This window comes from Rhinolophus sinicus, linkage group LG01 (assembly GCF_036562045.2).
Source record: "Rhinolophus sinicus isolate RSC01 linkage group LG01, ASM3656204v1, whole genome shotgun sequence".
Taxonomy (NCBI): Eukaryota; Metazoa; Chordata; class Mammalia; order Chiroptera; family Rhinolophidae; genus Rhinolophus; species Rhinolophus sinicus.
In genome coordinates this window covers 180,964,778-180,991,739 of record NC_133751.1, presented here as the reverse complement: position 1 = coordinate 180,991,739, position 26,962 = coordinate 180,964,778, and the positions used below count along the sequence as shown (strand labels likewise).

The following is a 26,962-nucleotide window of genomic DNA, read 5'->3' as shown; positions in this document are numbered from 1 at the left end:
TTGATATTATAGAAATATTGTAAGATCATAAACATTTTTAAGATATGCATCATTATAATTTTATTTAGTTAATCATGATTCTAAGTATTTCTAATCTTGAACAATTTGTAGAAATAAAGATAATGATAATTTGTTCATACCATAAAACCAGTGCAAGAAATGTAGATAGTTTAAATTATGAGATGTTCAATCTTCTTGTACAAACTAGAATATTGTGTAGGCATTAATTTCATACAGTAAAGTCAGGAAGAAGATAATTGTTTTTCAATCCTTTAAACCAATATGATTAACTCATTCTAATTTGTCCATTGATTCATCTATTTATCAGGAATATCTTATGAACATTTTCTATATAATATGTAAACTTTGTATTCATAAATGTAATTATAAAAACTCTTTAAATCCTGTTTCAAAGCCCTTCATCTTGGAACCAAGGCCTTTTCTTCTTTTCCTGTAGGTTTAACCAGAAATACCTCTTAAAAAGCAATTTAAAAAAATCCACAAAACAATTTAATGACTTTTCTTTCTGTTTCAGGAATTCTTCATTAGATATTCCTAGATTGAGCACACAATGACAGAACAATGTTTTCATCAATTAATCTTTAATGTTTCCCTAGGAAGGGAAAAGGAGAAGAGAAATAGAAAGAAAACATGAGAGAGGAAACCAGCTTCAGTCAAACACAAAATTATCATCGTAAGAGACTAATTATTTTTCCTTAATTAAGGAGAAGGGAAAGTTTAGATGCAGGAAAACCTATTTTGACATACATGCACACAAGCGTGGGAGAGAAAGGGAGAGTAGGAAAGGGAGAGGAAGAGAGAGTTAGTTATTATTACAGATGGTTTAAACATTAACTCAGGCCCTTTGACAATTTGATTTGTATGATTAAAAAGCCAGCATTTATTAATACTCGAAGCATGGAAATGAGAGGGCTGTCTCTAATACTAAACAAAGTGATCTTTCTCTTTTACAGCTACAACTTTTGAGGTGTTTTGGAGGGAAGGAGAAAAAGTCAGCAGGAGAGACAGTACAGAGGAAAATGAAGGAATATAGGATGAGAAAATGAAATAGAATAAAGGACATTATCTTTAAATTGTGATTTAAAGGGATCTAAAAGATACAGTTTTAAATTTTTCACAAATTTCTCTTGCCTTTGCCAAGGAGTCTTTTAAGGATGCAATTTCATTATCCCTTGAATATATTTTGGAAGCTTCCTCTTCTTTAAAATGGAGACAACTGTATGTTTGGGATATTGCTCCCTTTTTGCTTCAAAGTGCCTCCCAAAAGGAACAATTTTGTTCATATCAAAAGTTCCCCAAAATAACTATTATAATTCCAAATAATGCTTATATCATTTAGCAAGTTAAGAAGACACATTTTGATAATACTATAAACATATAAGATGCAGGAATCCAGCCCAGAGTAGCTACAGAACTAGACTAAAGATAAACCTATGAATCTAGCAATAGTCAGTCAAATCTGTGTACTCTGTATCTTGGGGACCCCACCCCACCCAAAGAAATCTAGAGTTTCATGGACAAAAGTTTTGGTAAGATTTTTCATAAATGATCTGAGATAGTTTTCCCAAAGGATGCCAGTCCGGAAAGAAACCTTCTAAACATGTAAGATCACACCCATCTTCCTCCCTGTGAACTTCCTCTTACAGATGCACAATGAAGAAATGAGGACAAACGCTCTGTCCGTGATAATGTAGATTTCTACCGAAAATAAAAGTTTTTCAAACCTGATCAATCAATAGATTTTTAAAAAGAGTTTCTTATTCCTAGATACTCTCGAACTAAACTTAGCATTGGGAGTGTTTGATGAAAAAGTAAAAATATGAGAGCTCAAACCCAATCTGAACTTACCTCACCATCTCCATTGGAGAGACCCAGTGCCGGCGGTTTAAAGGGCCTCAGAAAAGCATGCTGTTTCCATGTTGACCAGATTTTGATAGGACCCTCAAGATCATCAGACACTGGTTCCTTTAAAATACCTCCAAAATAACCTGTTGGTAAAGCAAAACTGAGTTTTTTGCTTACTGCAGTAGGGAGAACACTATCTTGAGAGCCTTTGCAGTGACTCACGGGAAGTCAGAGGTGCAATATCAATGAATTTTGGAGATGTGGTTTAAGATGACTTTCAAAGCAGAGGATCCGATTGAGATTAGCACAGCTTTTACATAACAGTTTTTGACTGGACACAGGGATGTGAGAGTTTAGAAGTGATTATTATTATTTCACAGTCCTCTGCCTTCTGACACCAATCTGCTGCTCCCTCCACAACCTGAATTGTTCACCAGCCTCAAACTTCTTTAATATAAAATGTTCTTCCTTTGTTTCAATTGATAGCACTTATACCATTTTACAACTGGTTAATTGTATAATTGACACCACACTGTGAGTTCCCATAGAGACAGGATTAGGTTTTGTTAATCTTTCTTACAGCCAGCAGGTAAATGTCTGGTTCTCCATGAATACTCAGTCACTGTTGATTGCAACTGGCATAAAACACACAAACATGCTGATTAATCTGAATTTCAATTTATGAACATAAACCTCAAATGACCCCTTAATCAAGCAGGCCCGTTAACATTATTATACTTCCCTAGTTTAATTACTCTCCTACTAGCTTTTCTCTTCAATGCCCCAACATATTTTCCCCCATATACCTATCTTCACACTTATCTAGGGGCCTTGCTTCTTATTTCACTGAGAAAACTAAAGAAATCAGAAGAGAATTTCTACAGACTCTCACTTGTGCCCACCTACTAGCCCCCATACCCATGTAGTCTGTTTTGTCATCTATCCATAGATAAGGTATCCATGCTCCTATCTAACTAAAGTCAAACCCTTTGCCTGAGCACTAGATCTCATCCCCTTTCTCCTATTCAAAGACATTTCTTCAGCAATTCTCTCCCCTTAACTTTCCCATCTCTCTTTAGGTTGTTTTCCATTTATTTTCTTTAAGGACACTCTCAAACCTTAAATGTAAATGGTCATTCATTCAAAAATGTTTTCTAAGCATCTACTGTGATATATTAATAAACAAAAAACTACCCTGCCCCTAGGTAGAGACAGATTAACTATAAAGTTTATTGTGAATACAATGGTCAAAGTGATCCTTTTAAAGGGTAAATCATATCATGTTGTCATTCCTCTGCTCAAAACTCAGCAATGGCTTCCCAACCCCACTCAGAGGAAAAGCTAGTCTTCATAATGGATTATAAGACCCTATGTGATCTGACTCCCTATTGCCACTTTGACTTCATTTTCCAGTACTTTCTCACTTGCTCACTCTATTCCAGCCACATTAGCCTTCTTGCTGACCTTCAGGCACAGCAAGAAATTCCTAATCTTGCAGTTCCCTCTTATTGCACTACTCTGCATGGTATCTGCTTGACTAACTTATTCCTTTCAAGAATTTACTAACATATACCTTCACAGTGAGGCCTACTCTGATTGCCCTATATAAAATTGCAACTCTCTCTACACTGAACCCAGTATTTCCCTCTTTCTCTACTCCATTTTTGTTCCATAGCACTTATCAACCTAAGATGTAAGTACATAATATGCATATAATAATTCATAGATGCACAAATAATAAAATATACTTATGTATAAACACATACATTAATGTATTATATTTATTATTTATTGTCTATCTCCCTCTACTGGAATATAAGATCCAAAAGGGCAGGAAACATGTCCGTTTTGTTGAATGAAAGAATACCCATCTTTAAGATTTTAGAGTATCCTTATAGAATAGAAATGTAAAAAACCCAAGAGTTTCTAAAAGTAATTATAGATGCAAGAGTCATGGTCTTTATTTAGAAAATTTTATTATGGCAATCAATAAATTACTCTAGCACCACTTTGGTAACCGTAACTATCTTTAGAAATCTGTAAACCTTAATTTTTCACCCAGATTTTACAAAAGCTTTTGGATTCAATGGGTTCCTTTAATAGATCATTTAAATAAGACATTAATCTAACACATGCTAAGTAAAATGTAAAATTCTTAGCCTGGCCTTCTAGAATTTCTACCATTTAACCAGTTTTCTCTTTCCAATCTTTTCCCAGCTTCTTTCCTTCATTGTATCCTGAAGTTCTCCCCAAAATGAACTTACCCGTATCCCCCAAAGTGCCACATAATCCTTCCTACTTGCTCCTTGAATTCTATACACCTTCCTTTTAATCCCATGTCCACATTCTGTCATGAAAGATTCAACCGAAGGATCCTATCATAAAAAGACCCTTGCTTTTTTGGACTGTGTAGCAGAAGGAATGTAGAATGATACTGGACAGACCTTGGTTCCCAAATGAGTTTTATCACTTAATAGTTGTGTGACAACCTCAGGCAAGTTGTTGAATTTCGGTTTTCTCATTTGTGGGAGACACCATTAGTGGCCTATACAATATTCAAGGAATTCTGTTTTTCTCTATTACCAAAACACAATTTTTCTTGGGGTGGTAATGTGCTCATATGTTAAAAAGAACTATACTTCCTAGCATTCCTTGTAACTAAGATAGTTATACAATAGTTCTAACCAATGAGATAAAAGTGGAACGTTTCCCCAAAAATAAGATCTACCCGGACCATCAGCTCTAATGCGTCTTTTGGAGCAAAAATTAATATAAGACCCAGTCTTATTTTAATATAATATTAATATAATATTAAAATAAGGTCTATGTAATGTAATATGATATGATATGATATGATATGATATGATATGATATATGATATAATACTGCATTTTATATTAATTTTTGCTCCAACACGCATTAGAGCTGATGGCCTGGCTAGGTCTTATTTTCGGGGAAACACGGAAGTTGTTGATGGGTTTTCTGAGAAAGACCTTTGGCTCACTCACCTAGCACAGGTCTTTCTTTGACCATTCCTTTCTTCCTATCTGAACTCTGATCAATGCTGGAGATAGGACAACCATCATGGATATAAGAGTAACAACTATGTAGATGAAAGCCAAATGTGATGGCTACATGAAAAGATTAATGAGTCTGAGTTCCTGGTGGCAACTTGGAACCACAATACCAGCCCTGTTCAGATTGGCTTTGGACTTGATGTCATTTAAAAAAAACAACTATTTCCTTAAGCCACTACAATCATGTCTCTGTGGCAAGCAGCCAAAGGTGCTCCCTACAGACACACCATATTGAGATTAAGGATAATGCTTACCTTTCAGGATTTTAAATTTCATTATTAATAAAATTAATTATAAAAATTAGCACATATTGAGTGGCAGGATTCTGATTCTAAGATATTAATACGGATTACCTCATTAAATCCTCATCACAATTCAGTGAGGAAGCCACTACTACTATTCCCTCAGATGTAAAAAAAAAATGTGAAGAACTAAGTCTAAGTATTCTGTCCAAAGTTACATAGCTAATAAACAGGAAGTGGATTCAAATCCTAGCTGTCTGATTTCAGGGCACATGCTCTTAACCAACCTACAATAATAAGAAACCATTTACTTTATGCCAGGCAAAATGCCAAGTGGTTTAACTAAACAATATGAAGTACTAAGTTATAATGTCAGTTCTGTTCTTTGGAAGTATGTAATGTCTTCTTCCTCTGAATTCTTGTATAATATTATCTATATTCCTATAATCAAATTTATTATTTTCTATCCTGTATAAAGTTACATACCTCATGTATAGGCACTAAATTCCTTTACGGCAAACTTTTAAGTCATTCATCTTGGTATCCTGCAGTGAGCCTAACTCTGTCAGTGATGATACACAAAGGGCTCAGTCATTATGCTTGGTGTAGCTAAGACAGTAGAGACAGGAAATTATACCATTAAAGGTGGTCCCTATACAATCAGGCATTTCTTGGGAATTACTCTGGGCCACTCTTATACACTAAGTCCCACAATGATATACATTCTGGTCTCACCTAGATTGGTTGTACCCTATTCTATTTCATAATCTATCCTTGCACTTCTCTTACAACCTCTTATTTCATCTTCTGACTCTACTGCTCCTGCAGAAACCTAAATGTGACATTATGTCAAAACTTCCACATCTAGTGATGATGGACTAAAAGTGACTAGATTTACCCTCCTGCCTGAAACAATTATAAAATGGACAAAATATATGAAACAGTAATTCTCAGAACATTAGAGATCATGCAACAGAGTACAGTGATTCCTGAAAGACGTAAAATAAATGAGATAAGGCCTATGTTATCCTGGATTACCACCTGAAGAGGGTTTCCAGGCTATGGCACATGAAAGGGGCACCCAGGCAGAGTCTCTCTGAGTAGAGGGGATGGAACTTGGAATTCAGGAAGGTCAAAGCAGCCAGAGTTTTTAGGATGAAATGCTAGAGAAGAGCGAGCTACACAAATAGAAAACTCCAAAAATCTGCAGGTCACTCTCTAGCCTTCAACAGAGTACAGTAGGTCCTCAAAAAACATCATTTTGTTCAACATCAATTCATTGTAATATTGATGAGATGCCAAAGAAACTTAAGTCTTGTTTATATCAATTAGCCTATGGTAAAACTGTTTTCATTACATGATGTTTCACTTGAAAGTCACAGAACTTATTGGCGACATAAAGTGAGGATTTACTGTACTTACTGATTAGGGCATGAGTGTAAGGAAACTACTTGAGGTTAGGGAAAAAACAACCTGAAAGGATTTGAGGGAATAACCTCCAAGGCTTACAAGGGATCAGAAGAGTGCCTACTCTCACCAGTCAGGTGGAAAAACCCATTAATTCAAAAGCACAGTGTAGAGTAAGAAGAAATGTTTTGCTTTAACAGCGGGGAAAAAATTAACATTACATTAATGGCTGCCTTGTTTTAATTAAGAATGATTGAAGGTTAAGACATTATAGGAGCATACTGTTTTCAAGAAACTTAACTGTACCCTAGAACAAAACTCCAGAATATTTATAGGTATACAAAAATATCCAGCATCCAACATGGTAAAAGTTAAGTCTGACATCTAATCAAAAGTTACCAGGAATTCACAGAATCAGGAAAATATATAAAAATAATGAGTAGAAAAATCAATCAATGGAAATTGCCTCAAAAAATGATAGAATTAGTAGACAAAAACATTAAAATAATTTCATAGTTGTATTCCATATGTTCAAGAAGCTAGAGGGAAGATTCAAGGTGTCAAGTAGACACATGGAAGACAAAAAAATTTCCCAAATTAAACGTCTAAGTATGAAAACTACGATGTCTGTGTTAAAAACACATTGGATTATCAATAACACCAAGTTAACTTGGCATTAACAACAGATTAGACATTACAGAAGAAAAGATCAGTGAATTTGAAGATAGAGCAATATAACTACACATAATGAACAGAAACAGAAAAAAAGATTGAAAAAAATGAAGAGTAAGATATCTTGTATTAGTGAGATATGAGATAACTTCAAAAAACCCAACATATATTAAATTGGAATTCCTGATAGGGAGTTAAGGAGGAAGACAATAAAATTTTTGAGGAAAAAAATGGTCAAAAAATTTCCAAATTTGATTAAAACTCAAACTTATCGACCCAAGAAGCTCAAAAATCCACAAATACGAGAAATATGAAGAAAACCATATCAAGGCATAACATAAGCAAATTGATGAAAACCAGTAATAAACAGGAAATACAGTCATGCACCACTTAGTGAGAGGGAACACATTGTAAGAAATGCATCATTAGGCGATTTGTCATCATAGAGTATATTTACACAAACCTAGATAGCATAGCCAAATACTCTAACTGTATGTGCTATATACTTTTACATGACTGGCAGTGTAGTAGGTTTGTTTACAACAGCATCACTACAAACACATAAGTTATGCATTGTGCTACATTACCACGGCTATATCACTACATGATAGGAATTTTTAAGCTCCATTATGATCTTATGGGACCACCATCATGTATACAGTCTGTTGTTTACAGAAATGTTATGTGGTGCATGACTATATTAAAATCAGCCAGGGATAAAAATACAGATATGCTAAGAAAAAAAGATAAGAATGATAGCAGATTGCTCATTAGAAATAATTCAAGATAAAAAGGTAGTGGAACGACATTTTTAAAATAAAGGAAAAAGCTGTTAACTTGGAATTCTTTATCAAGGGAAAATATCATTCAAAAATGAAGGCAAAATTGTTGTGGAAAATATAAAGGAGGTAGGACCGGCCCTGGCAACTGATTAGACATAAGGAAAGGTGATGCCTGGGTTGTATGGACAGGAGCTAAAAGAAAAAGAAGGAAAAAAGGAAACAAAAATGAAGGCAAAATAAAGACTTTCTCAGATATGATAAACCTGAAAGAATTCATAATCCACAGACACATACTACAAAAAAAGTAAAAGAAAGGTCCATGTAAAGGAATGTATAAAAAACGCAAAAGGAAAAATGACACCAGATAGAAATATGGATTGACACAAAGGAATGAAGAACATTGACAATAACAACTATGTAGGTAAATAATTTTTATTATTTAAATATATGACAACAATAGCACAAAGGTGAGAAAAGGGAAAAATGAAGTATACTATTTTAAGATTCCTATACTGCTTGTGAAATGGTGAAATAGTAATTGAACATAGACTGTGATAGTTAAAGATGTACAGTATAAACACTAAAGCAATTATTAAAATAAGAGCTACAGCTAATAAATCAATAATGGAGGTAAAATTAAATCATAGAAAAGCTCAATTGCACCAAAAGATGGAGGAAAAAAGGAAAAAGGTATAGATGGAACAGAATAAGAAACAAATAGAAAGATGGAAGACTTAAACCCAACCATATCCATAATAACATTAAATGCAACTGAAACCCAACAATATATAAAAACAGGAGAATACATCCTAATGAACAAATATGATTTATTTCAGGAATGCAAGGATACAAGGCTGTTTAACTCTTTGAAATTGAATCAAAGTTTCTCACCATATTGAGAGAAAATGGAAACGTGAAATAATACTTTCAATATATATAAAAAAGCACTTGTCAATATCAAATATCCATTCCTAATAAAAACTGTCAGCAAACTAAGAACAAAAGAAATCTTGCTCAATTAGATAAAACATACATAAAAATTATTGTTAACATCATACTTAATAATAAGACTAAATACTTTTTCCCTAAGATCAGAAACAAGGCAAAGATGTTCACTGTAAACACTTCTAATCAAATTGTACTTTAGGTTCTAGCCAGTGTAATAGTTGAGAAAAAGAAATAAAAGGTATCAGATTGGAAAGAAAGATACAAAATAATATGACTGTCTATAAAGATAATATGATAGAATCTCTCAAGAAGCTATTAGAACTAGTGAGTTTAATACAGTTACAAGATATAAAATCCATAAAAAAAATCAATTGTATTTCTATATACTAAAAAAAATATCATGAGTTGAAATTTTTTAAAAATGCCATTTATAAGTTCTTAGTGATAAATTTGACAAAAGTATGAGACGTGTACAACGAAAAGTATAAAACAATGCAGAGAAAAATTACAGAATCAATATTAAGATTTCTATTACCTTCTAATTGATCAATATATTCTACATAATCACAGGCGATACCCCATCGGGCTTTTTTTAAAGAAATTGACAAGGTGATTCTAAAATTCACATAGAAAAACAAAGGACTTACAATAGTCAAAATACAGTTGAAAAAAAAAAAAGAGTAAGGTTCAAGGATTTATACGACCCGACTTCAAGACTTACTATGAAACTACAATAATCAAGACAGTATAGTATTGACATAAAGATAGCCAAGAGTTTTTCAATCTCAGTACTATTGACATTTTCGGCCAGATAATTCTTTGTTTTGGAGCTGTCTTATGCATGTATGATGTTGAGCAGCATCTCAACCTACCAGAAACCAGCAGTATCTTCTTAGTTGTGACAACTAAAACTGTCTCCAGACTTGGCCAAATGTCCCCTGGATGCAAAATTGCTCCAGTTGAGATTAATGGAAGATAACAGAGTCTAGATATTAGCCCATATATTAAAGGATTTTTCATCAAAGTGCATTAATTCGATTGAATGGAGAGTATAGTCTTTTTAAAAAACAGTGCTGGAACAATTGGCTATCATATGCAAAGAAAAAGTCAATTTATAACTTGTACTATGTATATAAAAATTAAGTCAAATGGATTAGGGACCTTAATGTAAACATAAAGTTATAAAACTTAGAAGAAACCACAGGAGAAAATCTAAACTTGGGTTAGGCAAAGATCTCTTAGGCAAAGATATAACACAAAAGTATCATTCATAAACAACAAAAAAAGATAAATTGGACGTTATCACAATTAGGAACTTCTGCCCTTTGCAAAATTCAGAGGGCGGAATTAACAAGGTGAAAAGATAAGCTACAGATCAGGTGAACATATTTGTAAATCGCATTTCTAAAAATGGACTTGTATCTACAATGTACTTTGTAAACCTCTCTAACAAGAAAACAATTCAATTTAAAAGTGGGTGAAAGATTCAAACAGACACTTTACCAAAGAAAATATACAGGAGGAGATCTAAGATGGTGAAGTAGATAAACACTGTGCCTGCTTCCTTCCATGAACACATTAAAATTACAACTAAATTATAGAACAATCAACCTAGAGAATCATATGAAGTCTAGCTGAACAGAAGTTTTACAACTAAGGACTTAAAAAAGGGGCAGTGCTAAAACTGGTAGGAGGAGTGGAGACACGAAACAGGCTGGCCCCAAAACTCCATGTGGTGGTTTAAAATCAGGAGGAATATCTCAGCAGTGGAGGTTCCCCCCCTAGAGAGTCAGGGACCCGAGCCCCACACCAGGTTCCCCAGCCCAGAGCACTGGTGCCAGGAAGAGGAGCCCACACAGTATCTGGCTGTGAAAGACAGTGGGGATTCCAACCATCCAGGTGGGATGGAAGGTGGCGAGACACCCGGACATCCTCTTAAGGGGTCCACACACAGTCTCATTCATTCACAGGCACTCATCTTAGGCTCCAGCACAGGTACTGTGACTCAGGGCGTCAGAAGCATATGGGGGGAAGACTGAGGTGTGTGGTGAGGGCTGGAGGACAGTCACCATTTTCCCTGTGAGGGGGGACCTTCTGCTGTGCAGGCCGCAGGCAGGCACCATCTTTCCTGTTTTGAGCCCTCCCTGACAGGCCAAATATGAATGAGATTGGTCTGGTGAGCTCCCCTGCTCCAACCTGCTGACTCAGTGGGAACCTGTCCCCTCCCAACTCTCCAAAACCAGAGGCACTTTCTCTGTGAGAAGGCAGCCCCACCCACATTGCACTCTTTCTTGGAAAAACATCTGAGTCCACAGACCCCAGGCAGGTGGCGACTGGCTTTGGAGTGCTCTAAAACTTTTGCTGAGTTGCTCCAGGCTCAGCACTGGCACCAAACCAGAATCTACATTAAACTGGTGACTCTTCCCACTCTAGAGACTTCCTGAGACCCTGCCTCACCCAACTTGTGTACCACATAAGGTTTTATCAGTGGCTGAACCTTAAGAGAGCCGGCAGGTGGCAGCAGGCCTTGGGGTGTCCTGGAATTTTGTGGAGCTATCCCAGGCCCAGTACTGGTGGCAGACATCATCAGTTTGCAGCATGCCCTCTCCCACATGCCTCTAGGTTTAGCACAGGTAGAGACAACCATGGATCACTTTGCAGCTCGTACCAGATAATCCCTGACCAGTCACAGGTAGTTGTTGCCTGGGCCTGCAGCAGAACCCCTCCCAAGAGGCCCCACAATCAACCACTTGGAGGTTGGCTTCAGAGCACAGCAGAAAACTGCCCAATTAGCTCCACAAGTGGCACACCCAAAGGGTGGTCTCAACAGGCACCAGAACCTGCTGGGATGAATCCCACTTAGTGGGGTGAGCCCCCCATACAGCAGGTCATTTGTGAATGACCAAACCGAACAGCCAATCAGCCTGAGGGTCAATTCCACCCACTGACATGCCAATAGCAATCAAGGCTCAACTCTAACATGAGGGCACACACAACCCACACAAGGGACACTTCTGGAGCACTAGAGCAGGTGACCAGGGAAACTGTGCCAGGGCCACACAGGGCTCCTACTACATAAGGCCACCTGTCCAAGACTGGGAGACAGCAGATGTACATAATACATAGAAAGAAACACAGGGAGGCAGCCAAAATGAGAAAACAAAGAAATACATCCCAGAAAAAAACTCCAGAAAAAGAACTAAACCAAATGGAGGCAAGCAACTTACCAGAGTTAAAAACAGTGGTTATAAGGATGCTTAAGGAACTTAGTGAGAACTTCAACAAAGAGATAGCAAGCATAAAAAAAAAGCTCACAGAAACCATAAAAAAAGAAGTCAGAAGTGAAGAATACAATAACTGAAATGAAGAATGCACTAGAAAATAACCAGCAGATTTGATAAAGTAGAGGATCGAATCAGCGATTTTGGAAGACAATGTAGCAGAAAACACCCTATTAGAACAGCAAAAAAGAATCCAAAAAAATCAGGATAGTTTGAAAGACTTCTGGGGCAACATCAAGCATAACAACATTCACATCATAGGGGTACCAGAAGAAGAAGAGAGAAAGCAAGGGATTGGGAACGTATTTGAAGAAATAATGATTGAAAACTTCCCTAACCTGGCAAGGGAAATAGACATACAAGTCCAGGAAGTACAGAGAGTCCCAAACAAGAAGAACCCAAACAGGCCTACACCAAGACACATTATAATTAGAATGGCAAAGGTTAAAGATAAAGAGAGAATCCTAAAAGCAGCAAGAGAAAGGCAACTAGAAGTTATAAGAGAGATTCCATAAGATTATCAGCTGATTTCTCAGGAGAAACTTTGCAGGCCAGAAGGGATTGGCACAAAATATTCAACATGATTAAAAGTCAGGACCTACAACCAAGGGTATTCTACCCAGCATGGCTATCATTTAAAATCAAAGGACAAATAGAAGAGCTTCCCAGACAAGAAAAAGCTAAAGAGTTCATCACCATCAAACCAGTATCACAAGAAATGTTAAAAGGACTTTAGAAGAAAAAAATATCAAAATGATAATCAAATGATAATAGCTACACATGTATGAAAAATTACTTTCAATGTAAATGGATTAAATGCTCCACTCAAAAGACATAAGAGGGCTGAATAGATAAGAAAACAAAACCCTTATATATGGTGCCTACAAGAGCTCACTTCAGATTGAAAGACACACACATATGGCAAGTAAAGGGATGGAAAAAGGTATTTCATGAAAATGGAAATGATAAAAACAAAAAAAACTGGGGTAGCAATACTTAAACCAGACAAAACAGACCCCAGTTCAAAGGCTATAACAAGAGACAAAGAAGGACCCAATAATCCCACTTCAGGGTATTTTCCCAAAGAAACCCAAAAAACTACTTCGAGGTTATCTGTGCATCCATATGTTCATTGCGGAATTGTTTACAATGGCCAAGATGTGGAGGCAGCCTGGCCTGAATGAAAGAATGGATAAAGAGGAGATAGTACATATGTACAATGGAATATTGCTCAGCCATGGAAGGGAATGGGTTCTTGCCATCTGCAGCAGCATGGATGGACCTGGAGGGTATTGTGCTAAGTGCAGTGTCAGACAAGAAAGGAATGTGCAATGTGATTTCACTTTTATGTGGAATCTAAAGAACAAAATAAACAAACAAAACAGAAACTCATAGATACAGAAAACACTTTGATGGTTACCAGATGAGATGGGGGTTGGAGGTGTGGGTGAAAAAAAGGGATTAAAAAGTGCAAATTGTTTGCTACAAAGTAGTTATGGAGACATAGGGTATAGCATTAGGAATATAGTCAATATCATATTATCTATGTATGGTGTCAGATGGGTACCAGCTTTGTTGGGGTAATAGATGGACGAGGCTTGGGGGACAGGGTGAAAAAGGTGAAGAGATTAATAAGAACAAAGTGGTAGTTACAAAATAGTCATGGGGATGTAAAGCAAATCACAGGGAATATAGTCAACAATATGACAATAACTATTTATAATGCCGGGTGGGTACTTGACTAATCGGGTCAATTCTTAAATTATACTAGGAGAAGTGTCTAACCACTCTGCTGAAATTAACATAGAATAATACTGAATGTCAACTGTAACTGAAAATTTAAAAAAGGGGGAAAGGTGAAGGGGAATAAGAAGTCCAAATTCCCAGGTATAGAACAAGTAAGTCATGGGGATGTAATGTACAGCATGGAGAATATAGTCAATAATATTGTGATAGAGTGGTATGGTGTCAGACGGTTGCTGGACTTACCATGGTGATCACTTATTTAAGTATATAAATGTTGAATAACTATGGTGTACCCCTGAAACTAATATAATATTGTATGTTAGCTATATTTTTAATAAGAATCTTTCAAAAATAAAAATAAGATATACTGATGGCAAAAAACACATGAAAAAATGCTCAACAATTTTGGTAATTAGAGAAATGGAAATTAAAACCACAATGAAATACTACTACACACCTATTATAATGCCTAAAATTTAAAAGCTTGTCCATACCAAGTGTTGGCTATGCTATAGAGCACCTGCAATCCTCATACCCTGCTGAGAAGAATATAAAATGGTACAACCACTTTGGAAAATCAGCTGAGAATTTCTTTAAAAGTTGTATGTATACCTACCATATGACCCAACTATTCCGCTCCTAGATATTTACCCAAGAGAAATGACAGCATATGTCTATACAAAAACTTTTACATAAATCTTCATAGCAGCTTTCTTTGTAATAGCCAAGAACTATAAATAACCTTGATGTTCATCAATAGGTGAACAAATAAACAAATTTTGGTATATTCACAAAATGGGATACTACTCAGCAGTAAAAAGGAATGAACTACTTATCCTGTGACATAGATAAATCTCAAATATACTGAGTGACAACTGTCAGATTAAAAAGTTCATACTATATGACTTCATTTTTATAAAACTAGACAAAGAAATTGATCTCTAGTGACAGAAAGCAGATCAGTATATTTGGGAATGGTGGGGTGAGGTAGGAGGGACGAAGAAAGGGAGAAGTGGGAATGGATCACAAAGGAACTCTAAGAATCTTAGGGGGTGGTGGATATATTCATTATCTTAACTGTGGTGATGGTTTCATATATGTATACGTGTATCAAAAGTTATCAAATTGTACACTTTAAATATGTGCAGTTTATGTATGTCAATTATACCTCAGTAATCTAAAATAAAGACTGCTGGTATCAGACTCCCACTGTCTTCTGAAAGTTTTAGAAATCATTTTTTATTGAGATATAATTAACATATAACATTGTTTAAGTTTAAGGTATCCAATATGTTGACTTGATAATTTATATATTGCAAGATGAGTACCATCATAGCATTAGCTAACACCTCTATCACATTGCATAATTATTATTTCTTTTTTGTGGAGAGAACAATTAAGATCTAGTCTCTGAGCAACTTGTAAGTTTATAATACAATACTTTTTACTATAATCACTATGCTGTACATTAGATCCTCAGGACTTCAGTTGCAAGTTTGTAACCTTAAACAACATCTCCCCTGCACTCTTATACCCATTTCACATTCTCAAAGGTTTTTTTCCATATTAACCACACAATTTATTTTTTTCCATGAATCAATTTAGGATCCATTAAAATGTGAGATTTTTTAAAAATTCTGATTTTATTCCTGAAGTTTAAAGAATTCACTCAGCAACAAATATTTGCATTATTTAACAACAGAATTCATAGCTAGCGTGTATGTGGCAAAAGTATACTAAGACTTTGCCATTATGACTAAATTAAGTAGAATTACAAATCTTTAGATACCAAAACAATACACCATTTAAGATGTCTAAAGCCTAAATCAGTTGATGGAAAGAATCAATCCAGTTCGCCTTCTAGAAAGAAAAAGATTTTCTATGGTCCTGAAAAATAGGCAGAGTGGAATAAAGCGAAATAGCAGAGGGGGAAAAAAACTAATGATCCCTCCTTTTTAAATGCGTACTTCTTGTCATTACTCCAAAAATATAAAGCTGTACTTGAAGACAGTAGCAAAACATGGGCAGAAAAGAATTACGTATACCTTATTTCACATATTATTTTAAAATTGATGGTTTGCTGAGCTGAGAGTACTAAATGCACATATTATGCTTAAAAACCTTCAGGTTCCAAATTGAACATAAATCTCTATCCAAAATTCTCAGGTATTGAAGTATTTATTCAGCGTTTTCAAGACGAACAAAACTACCACCAGACCCAGGGGGAAAAAAAAGTATAAAAAACTAACCAGTTTAAGAAACAAAAGCACAGTATTTTTTATTAAAAAATTACATTATAACAAGGACAGTATACATTAAATTACAATATATACATATATATACACACACACATTATTTTAAACTTTAAAAAAAACCTGGTACAAATTAAATGGCATCTATCTCATGCTCACATAATTAAGTATGCATTTTGATAGAAGATAAAGATGAAACACAAGCTGGTGGGCCCCCAAATGAGAAACTTTAATGTGGGGCCAGTTTCCAAAACTTTGTTTTCTATCACTTTTGTGACTTTTAGAAAACATTTAGCTTGTATAAGAAATAAAAGCTTTAAGTATGTTAACTGCTTATAGAAATAAATAATATTGAGAGAAAAGCCCACCATGGCTGTGTTTATCTGTAATTCATTGTAGTATATATAAAGTTCATATATACTTGGAGATTTGGGACATAAAAACTACAACGAAGAAACAAGCTCAGCTGTAATTATGAATTTCTAACTGCTTATTCTAAATGTCGAACTTACTACTACAGATAGTACACGTAATACATGACACAAAAGAGCATATGTTAGACTTTGCTGTAGAGCTGTTAGGAGAATGCCAAATATAGATACCGAAAAATTTATGTACTTGTATTTATTACCCTGTTCATTTAAAAAAAAACTGGTTATTTAAAATATGTCGATGTACTTTTTAAAAAGCGATGCCAAGCACCTTTAAAATACAATACTGACATTTTGTGACTAAACATGCATTTAGAGAACAAATGAATTTTTAAAAACTAATTTAGAAACCATTTTTAAAGAGCTATTTATTGAAATACTTACATGAAATATTGATAGTTCCAGTTTCTACCTAAAAACCAAAAGAGTATACAATTAGGGATTTAAACCTTCCTTCATGCTTTTTTTTCTTTTGTTTTTTTGTTTGTGGGGAGGATGCACTGAAACATGATTTTAAAAAAAACAGTATCAGAAGAGACATTCACATAGTATGAAGTGAGAGAAATATTTTAAACTATGTTTTGCTCCTGATGAAATGCCAAAGTCTGAATCCTTGGACATCTCTCATCCTCATCAGTAACTAAAGTTTGTATCTTAACAAGCATTTCTCCTTAGCAACTCAACATCAAAAAAGAAAAGAATGTCTCCTAAGAAATAAAGTTCAATTGGTGAAATATTTCATAATAAACTATTGTCATTAATGAAAGGTGAAGATTATTTAAAATATTGAAAAAGTTTCCATAAAAACTGGAAATAACAAGTGAAAAGAATGTTACCTACAATGCAACACTAAACTAAATTAATTTGGTCTTATTCCCTATAAGTACACACAGTCTAAGAGAAATCTGAGTTTGAGGTAACTAACAGTTGTGTTTAACTTAGCATAACATAATAGATTTGGCAGCCTAATTCTATAAATGCCCACATCAAATATTTTCATTTCTTAGGAAAAAGAAAATCAAGTCTTATGAAAAAATCATACATGTAAGTGAATGTTAACTTTGCATTAAATAGGGGTATAAATAATAAATTTTATAATAAAGAGGGTATAAGTCTAAAGGGCAAAGAACTTTAAAATTCCACCCACTTCTAATATAATAGTGCTTTATACTTATACATGTTGTGTACCTGAAAATATTAAAGTGTATTAAGAATGGGAGACTGGACTTAGAAAAGCTAAAAAGACTCATATTCATGTAAAATATTATCATTAAATTTCATATTATATTTCACATGCTTTGAATATTAAACATTAACATCCATTTGAAATCCTTATTACTTTTAAATATATCCACAGACGGTCTCTGGCGGAAAAAAAAGCCTTTAGGTTGATTTCTTGACAGTTATAATTGACATTTCTAGTTTACCAACCTTCCAGAAAACAGAAACTTGTAATGAATATACTGATTAGCACTTTTTCAGTGTTTGAAGTAAATATACTTACTCAACAAGCAAATATAACACATCAGTTTTAAAGTTTTAAATATGAACTAAATTTTAAACTATAAATACTTACCTTGAAGTACTATAAATTCTAATACCATCAATTCAGTAAGAACTCTGGCATAAAAAAATAAATACAACTCAAATTCTTCTCTAACCACAGCTGAATTTTCAACACAAAATAGGAAAAAAAGCTTCTGCTGACATCAAAAAGTTCCCCAAATTACCTGTAAACATCAGGAAAGTCTACTATTCTTTCTGAATTCTCTCAATTTCTATATTTTTCTACCCATAAGTAGTGCTTTAACTACAATACTGTATAAATACATGCAATATACATTTATTTCTGTTGCTTATCTTTCAAGTTAAAATTCTCAGTACTTACCAAGACCCTTAAATTTCTACTAGATGACCATTAGTATGCTATTGATTCCCAGTCATAAGTATAAAAATTAGAATGGAAGAAACTAAAACACAAATAGTTTCCACAGATGTAAATGCTGGGCTTTGTGCTATGATGTTAAATCTATTGTTTTACCTTTCCAAATGAGACAGACTACAAATATTCTCTCAACTGCCTGCCAATTTAAAAAATTTCTTTACATCTTTAAAGAGGGAATAAGTTCTTTCAGAACTTAAAAAAGTCGTCTTACACACACACACACACACACACACACACACATTCACACACTATTTTTGTTGTTGTTCTTTTTTCATCTTTCAAGAGCCAAAATTGGGTATTTTCAGCAGATGAGTTAGATAACCATTTGTGTTCAGACTATACCACCGTAGTAAGTTCAGATGATCTTCTGAAATAATGACCTTATCAGATACTCAAAAAAGCACAAGAATTATACAAAATAAGAGTAAAAATAAGAGGTAAAAATATGGAATTAGCAACATCTATATCAATTTTAAATCAAAGCTGTTCATCAACCCAGTCTTCAGTCCATTTATAATGCTGCGCTTCGACAATATTCACCTTCTTTTCTATGACATTAGAAGTTACCGGAGTTGTTCAATTCTGAAAAGCTTCAATAATTTATGTAGCAGATAAATTCTTACAGTCCAAAATTTTTTTGGCTTCCATTGACAATGCTGGTTCTTTGGGTTCTTGCTTAACTTGGTTCACAGAAATGGTACCTTCTGGATTTTCTTCAACTTTAAAACCAAACATAAAAGAAAAACCCTAAAAGTTAATATAATTCATAACACTGGAATCTTTAGAATTATATAAATTTAGAAGCAACGCATAAAACAGTAGTTTGGAAAAAAGAACCAAGTAATTTAGAAAAGCAGTTGGTATATTTGAGAACTCAGTCCTTCTGATATCTTAACAGTCATTCATATTAAATTCCTTCAGTATGCTTATAGTAATGAAAAAAAGAAGAGACCAAGGAAACTATAGTTATTCTCCTGTAAAGATACTTTGTCCAAAAATATCAGCCCATAATTTGATAAAATTATGAGGAACATTTCATATTTAAACTTAACTGTCTTTAAAAATATTTGTAAATAAAGGTCAGGAAGCCTCCCATTATTTGAAAATGATTTGTTTTAAGTTACGGTTCTTGTTGATTTACTAGATGATTAAAAGTAGTCAGTGACATAAAATAGTAACAGGAGAATTAGTAAATCTTTTTATCACAATTATTAATGAAAAATAATGCTTTGGGGAAATACTGATAATAAAATATTCTAATTCTATGAATATAAAAAAACAAGAAAATGATTTGTTTTGCAAACAGCAGGCACATGCATCACAAATTCACAGACAGGTTACCATTTCCATATGGTTTCCATATGTGGTCATATAACAAGGAAAATGTTCCCTCCCTGAAGAAACTTCACTATATAAGTACTTTAAAAAAAAAAAAAAGGCACGTCTTAAGTGATAGCGCTGACTTAGCTGCACAAGCTGTGTTTGCTTCTCTGAAATATTTCAGAATGCACTTACCATTCTGACTTCAAAGTACTTATGACCAAATTAATCTAAATTAATCTAAATCTAGCATATCAGCAGCACTATGGTGAACTGGCAGGTGGGAAACCTAAGATAAAATCTTTCTCTCTCTTTCTCAGGAATATCAGTTTTTTAGTTTCTATAGAGAACCTAGGTTAAGGTTCAGAAAAGTGTGTCGAACATACCTGATGCTTGTCACATATGGATGTGTTGGAGTGTAGCCCATACCATAGAGAAAACAAGCAGAAGATGGATTTGAATGACCGTGAGAATAAATATTCAGGTGAAGTAGTCCCTCAGATCATGAGCTAACTTGATAAATTATGCAAGTTCAAATTCAAAGAGGGTCTCCTTTAAAGCAATCTAAATTAGAGATCTCAGAAATACTTTAGCACAATACAGAGGGAGGAATCTTGTTAAAATGGAAAAGAAGCTTTGGAGGTAGAAGATCTTAGTTAAAGTCCCACTTGGTCACTTATTAGATGTGATTTTAAGGCAATTACTGAACTTCCCTGAGCCTTGCTTTCCCCATCTGTAGAATGGGGACAGCACCAGCTATTTCATGGAATTGTGAGGATTAATTAATGTATAATCCTTTTCCCTCTCTTCTACTCAAGTTCTTCAGTAGTGAAAACTGCCACACCACTCTGGATAAAATTTCTTAATAGTAATAAATTTAAAAGACAATGATTCTTTTCTGAAAGGAACTATCTCACACTTTTCCTTACCCAAAAGAATTATCTTTAAGGACAGAGAAGAAATATATGTTCTAAGGATAATTTCTATGAAGATTTTTGCTCTTCAAAGAAACTGAAAGTCTTTTCCCACAAAAGTGTCCAATTCAGAATAATCTGTCAGGAGTGACATAGGTCAAGTAGGAGTTAACAGAGTTTATTACTATGTTGACTGAGCTCTTTACAAAGTGATGAGGAAAAAGGTCATGGATAAAATCCAAGTCCCCAAATCTTACTAGTTTCCTTCCAATTTCCACAGAATTCAACATTTAAGTCTATAACTTGAAATCTTTCTTTTGACCTTTATATCTTTCCATTTCATTCCATTTTTCTATTTGTGTGTATCAATTTTTCCATAATAACCTTTATACTAAGTAGTTTTCCTTTTAAAGTTTCTCTAATATTTTTCGTGCATTCTAAAATTACATTCCTGATCTTATACCACCACAGATTTTCCCTAGTTTCTCTAAAACTAGGTACTTAAAGAATGAATAATTTCAATGGAGAAAAAACATTTTAAGTTTAAAAAACTTTGCTCATGAAATTGTTCCTTTTTTCTTGTAGCTTTACTTGATTTATTTATATATTATAAACCCACTAAATAGAAACGATAGGTGTTTTTTTTTTCTGTAGTGTAATAGTGATGATGTTAGTCCATAAAAGTTAAAAAAAATAAAATCATGAATTGATTTTAACTTACCAAGAGCTGGGTGGCTGTCTATAATCTGTACTGGAATGGTCTCCACATCTCCCAACAGAATCTGATCAACACTCCCTTCCAGATTCTCTGTTTCTTCAACATCTCCGACATCCACCAGCTGATCCATTGCAACCAGGTTTTGATCTGGTCCTGGAAGGTTACCCACGGTAGAGGCAATACTGTTGTTCTGGGTTAGGCATGTATCGGTTTGAAGGCTATGACTTTGACCAAGCAGTAGAGAATTATTATTCATTACAGCACTTCCTATTGAATCTAGAAGTCTTGAAGGACTGGATGAGGGGTGGTTATTTACTGATATCAGAGTCGGTGATCCATCAGAAGTAAATCTTGGTTGCAACTGCAAACCCTTTTAAACCAAAAAGAGTTACATCAAAATGTTTGAATTTACTATGTATGATTTTCTCACAGGATCTATTACTGTTTTGACACAAAGTTGGAATAAAATATGAGTAGTTATTGACAAATATCAAGAGAGGACAGAAACGAGCCCTAAAGGAAAAGTAGTACAACTAAATTTTATTGCATGCATAGTTAACTCAAACTTTTTCAAAACATATTGTTTAAATTATCCTCTTAAATCAAAATGCAAAACAGTCAGGAAATTAATAACGAAAACATTTTTGACCATTATTATAATTCTATAATAATTCTGTAAAGTCCCTGAGAGAAGAAGAGGGGAGATTGGAGAAGAAAGAAAAGGCCCTCAAATTTGGCTACTTTCCTGGATATTTATTTACCTGTAATTGTGTGAATATTTTGGGGGGAAATAAGGAAAGTGAGGAAAATACATGGGCTGGTTCTGGAGACAAAGAACCCCTCGTCTGATTTGTATCCACTTTGGTGGTAGATGACTCTCCTGGTGAATTTCCTAAATTATATAAAAAGGAAACTATTAAAACAAAATAATTTTTATGGCTTCTAGGATACTATACTTTATTACAACCCTTACTCTCAGAATTGGAATAGAAAATAAGGTCAAAAGTTTGAAAAAGGTCTTTAAGAAGTTATCTAGTCCACTATTTGCAGAACCTGGTATATAATCAGAATCTAAGAGAATTAAAAAAAAAAATATATATATATATATATATGTGTGTGTGTGTATATATGTATATGTGTATATATATATATATATATTCCTGTTAATTTTAATGCAGTATATCAAGGATGGAATGTAAGAAATGGTCTTTTTTTCCTTGAAAGATTCTACATCTGTAACTCTGAGTCCATTTTTCCATGCTATGATGCTGGGTTACACCTAAACTTCTCTAGATGTGGGTAAACTATTGAGCCTCTCAATTACAAAGACCAAATTTAATTCATCTTTGGTAGCCCTAGTGCCTAGGACAATGCCTGATATAAAGCAGGTACTCAGAATAACTGTACTAAATTTCTTTCAATAACTCATTTTGGACTAAAAGAATAAGAGTAAAAATCTCTCTGTTTTCTTAATATCTCAAATTTCAAATTGTCCTTAGGGAATTTGATTCTTTCTCATGTAATTCTTATGTTAACCCAAATATATTCATCTCTTTAAGTCAATCAAAAATCAATTGTGAACAACTATCTATTGCTTTCATACTGTAATTGAGTAACTTTTAAAATTACACTGGTGTAAGACAAGGATAGATTTAAGCACTGGCTTTTCTCTGTAACCTTCAATATACTATTTAACTCAGTTTCTAAACTTCAGTTTCATGCGTGAAATGAGAATAGTAAGAGAATCTTCCTCTAAGGACTGCTAAGACGATTAAATAGCACTCTCACATTTCTTGGCTTCTTCATTTCTAACTGTCCTTCTGCTTCACTTTGCAGCAGTCACCCACTATTATGGTCATACCTGGACTGGTCTACAGCTACATCTCGAATTCAAACATCCCATTCTCGGAACACAACCTCTTATTCTCCCAGGGATTTTGCTTAGCTACTCCACTACAATTGTTCTTCAACCTCCAGCTCACATGATTCCTGTTTTCTTCAGCTCCATCAATCTCTTCCATAATAAAATTCTCTCCCCATCCATCTTAGGATCCTGGCTTATAATTTTAGTCACACTCTTGCAAATATCCTAACCTCCCCTGCCTCTCTGTCCTTTGGTCATAACCCACTGTGTAAAAACCTCATCCTGGATGAAAATGGCTTCCACTGCTTATACATGTGAAGCCAAATACCACTGAGTAAGAAACTCACTGCTACCACTAATACCAATTCATGATCATCAACTTCAACAGAACCTTACCTATATCTGACAACCTTACAAATTTTCTCTCACTTTGTGTTAGGGATATCTAATCTACATTTTCCTAAAATCTTGGCCACCCTTCCTGAGATCTGCTCTCATCCTTAGCACTCTTACTTAAAGAGAAAAGAGAAGCTATCAGAAATTTCCTCAACTTCCCATCACCAAAGCTATCAAGTACCTTTATCTTTATGTATCTCTTCACATCTCTTCTGTCTTAAAAAAAAAACACTTCCCTCAACCCCATAGCAAACCTGATAGTCCCCTTCATAGCAAACTTCCTGGAAAGTGGCCCACATTGTCTCTACTCTTTCATTCATCTTCCATTCACTCTTCAACCACCCCAATGGCTGCCTCCCAATCCACTCTATTGAAAGGGCTTCAATAGCAAGCTTTCCAAACCTGATCTCATGAACTTTTTTCTCTCCCCTGCAGCCACCAATATCCTATCCTTATGCCAGTGTGGCTGAGCTCAGTAAATGCTACTATCAGTAAGTTGCCATGGAAGAAACTCAGGAATCATCCCAGATAATTCCCACTCTTTAACCTCCCACACCTATTCAACGATAACAAAGGCCTTTGACTTCTATTTTGAAAATAACTATTAAATCTGCCCAATTCTAATATAAATACTATCAAGTGTAGTCTAAACTACTAACACCTTTTAAATGGAAAACTGTAAGGGCCTCCTAAACCTGTTTTGCTTATCCAGTCTTATCTCCAAGCATTATCTATGCTTAAAACCAGACTTGAAGTTCTTTGAACATGACAAGCTCTTTCTTGCTTAGCCTTCAAACATGCTATTCCTTTGATTGGCAAATTCCTATTCATTCTTCAGTTCTTAGTTTAAAAGTCACTTTCTCAAGTGCCACTTCCCTACTCCCTGGACTAAGTTATATGTCTCTATCACTACTCCCACAGACATTATCATGGCACTTTTCATAACAGTAATTAATTAAAACATACACATATTTGCCTTTTTCTCTAGCTAAACTTTAAATTCAATGAAGCAAGAAACTTTAACTTGTTCTTTTTTTATGCCCAGCATTTATCACAGTGAGTGAAATATGTACAGAAAAAATGAATAATGTTAAAGAATTTAAAAGTTATTCTGTAGGGCAAAGTGACTCAAAGGTTAATAAGTTGAAAAATAAAAAAGTAATTGTGTTACCAGAGGGTAAGGAGAGAGGGAGATGGTAGATGAGGGTAAACGGGGTCAAATACATGGTGATGGGAAAACTGACTCTGGGTGGTGAACACACACTGATATACAGATGATTGTACATTTAAAACCTATGTAATTTTACTAACCATTGTCACCCTAGTAAATTTCAATTAAAAAGGAAGTAATTATACCGTATATAGTTATTCATAAATTTATTCTAAAGCATTTATTTAGGTGTTAACTTTTTAGCAGGCATTATGCTATGAATCAGGTATTTTAATTTGAATAAAATACAATCCTTGCCCCTGAGGAGCTCAAATTATAATGAAAGATACAGATGTGTAAACAAAAGGATACCATGCTAAATGCAGAGGTCAACACAAAAGAATGAATATCTAACTTTATAAAAGGGGTTTAGTTAAGAGAGCACTTAAAGCCAAAGAGATTGCTATTTGAGTATTGAGTAGATAATGCCACGCAGAAGAGGAGAAAAAACATTTTCAGAAGAGAGAACAAAAGGGCTGAAATAAGCTTGGACTATTGAGAGAACATAGGAGTAAGAACATATGTGAAAAAGCAAACCATACAAAAAAAGGACAATAGTTTCCTGATCAGAGTATCTAACGGTTATTACCATTGGAATTAGCCTAACTTTATAGTAAACTGTGCTAGTAATCAGACTAAAAATTTCAATCATAGAGAAGCATAAAAGCTGATTATAGGAAGAAATTTAAATAGCTGGAATTATTTTGATAAATCCTAACATAATTGTTCTTGCCTCTTTGGGCCATAGTTTGCTTATCCATAAAATTTGCTTAGATGAGATAATATCTTAAATATCCTCCAGTTTGACACTATTTGATTTTATATTTTAAAGGTATTTAAGATAACCTACCTTCTGCAAATGTAACTGTCACAGTCTCTCTGAGAATATTCCCACTATCCGTAGTCCATTGAAGCTTAAAAGGGAATATTTATTTCAGTAAAAATAATACTGCATTTATATTGAAAAACTATTTTAAAACATCAATATAACTGTCATATTGTATTTGGTCATAGTATACGTGTGCTTTATCTTGTAATTACTCTCTTCACTTGTTTATATTCTCAAAGCACAAGTATACTTCACCATCCAAATGCATTAGCTTCCCACGTTCAGATAGCAAGAATTTGGATAGCAAGTGTAGGTAGCAAGGATCATTGCTAACCAAATGTATTTTTGTTCCTGAATTCTGGATAGTGAATAATTAAGAGTTCTGGAGAGCAAAGAATAGTAGCTCTAGTTAAAAACAACACAAAAAAAATCTAAATCTATTCAGTTACAGCATTTGGGCAATAAAAATGTAGAGAACAAAGAATATTGTTACTGAGATTTGAATACCATAATCACTGCTTGCATTATAATTAGTATTTCCTGGGTAGTTATATTATTTAATCTCTTCAGAGTAGGAAAAATTTTCATAGAAATGACCAATATTCAGGGGGAAACCACAGTGTCACAGAATGAGGTAACAATGACATCCATAGGTGGGATATAAAACTAATATCATCACTTTTTGTATTAAAGTCTGAATGATTCTATTTAAATTTACCCATCTATTTAAAAAAGAAGGGAATATATACACAGCATGTAATCAATAAATGTCTGTTAAATGAGTAAGATATACTTTTTACAGAAATAAACTATGTTGATTTTTAAACATATATTTCTATTGCTATTATAGTCAGAGTTGGAAATTCAGTGGTTTTTCTTCTTGTAAGAGTAATTAAAAAAATTGTCCAATCATCATCTGAGAGTTCATAGTGTTTATGTCTTATGAAAAAGATACTATTTTTCTTATATTACAGTTATGGCCTAACTTAATAGCAACCATCCCTATTAGGCCAAACAGTGACAGAAGCTGAGAAAGATTATGTAATAAAAAAAGGAATTAGA

General features: G+C 34.2%; 1 protein-coding gene across 10 annotated transcripts in view; it reads right to left on the bottom strand.

Moving 5' to 3' along the window:
* Nucleotides 1-1,901: 1,901 nt before the first annotated feature.
* CARF (calcium responsive transcription factor) overlaps nucleotides 1,902-26,962 on the bottom strand; it is a 61,300-nt gene continuing 36,239 nt past the window's right edge. For 8 of the 10 annotated variants that reach the window (XM_019726856.2, XM_019726857.2, XM_074340428.1 and 5 more), the window contains 4 exons: nucleotides 25,922-25,985; nucleotides 22,363-22,493; nucleotides 21,605-21,971; nucleotides 16,283-19,368 (listed from right to left, as the gene is read on the bottom strand). In XM_019726856.2, the coding sequence (XP_019582415.2) occupies nucleotides 19,250-19,368; nucleotides 21,605-21,971; nucleotides 22,363-22,493; nucleotides 25,922-25,985 (681 nt within the window). In that variant the 3' untranslated portion in view covers nucleotides 16,283-19,249. Of the gene's footprint in view, nucleotides 2,010-16,282; nucleotides 19,369-21,604; nucleotides 21,972-22,362; nucleotides 22,494-25,921; nucleotides 25,986-26,962 lie in introns of those variants that run through there. The other 2 variants (XR_002136979.2, XR_012498804.1) reach the window with 2 other exon arrangements.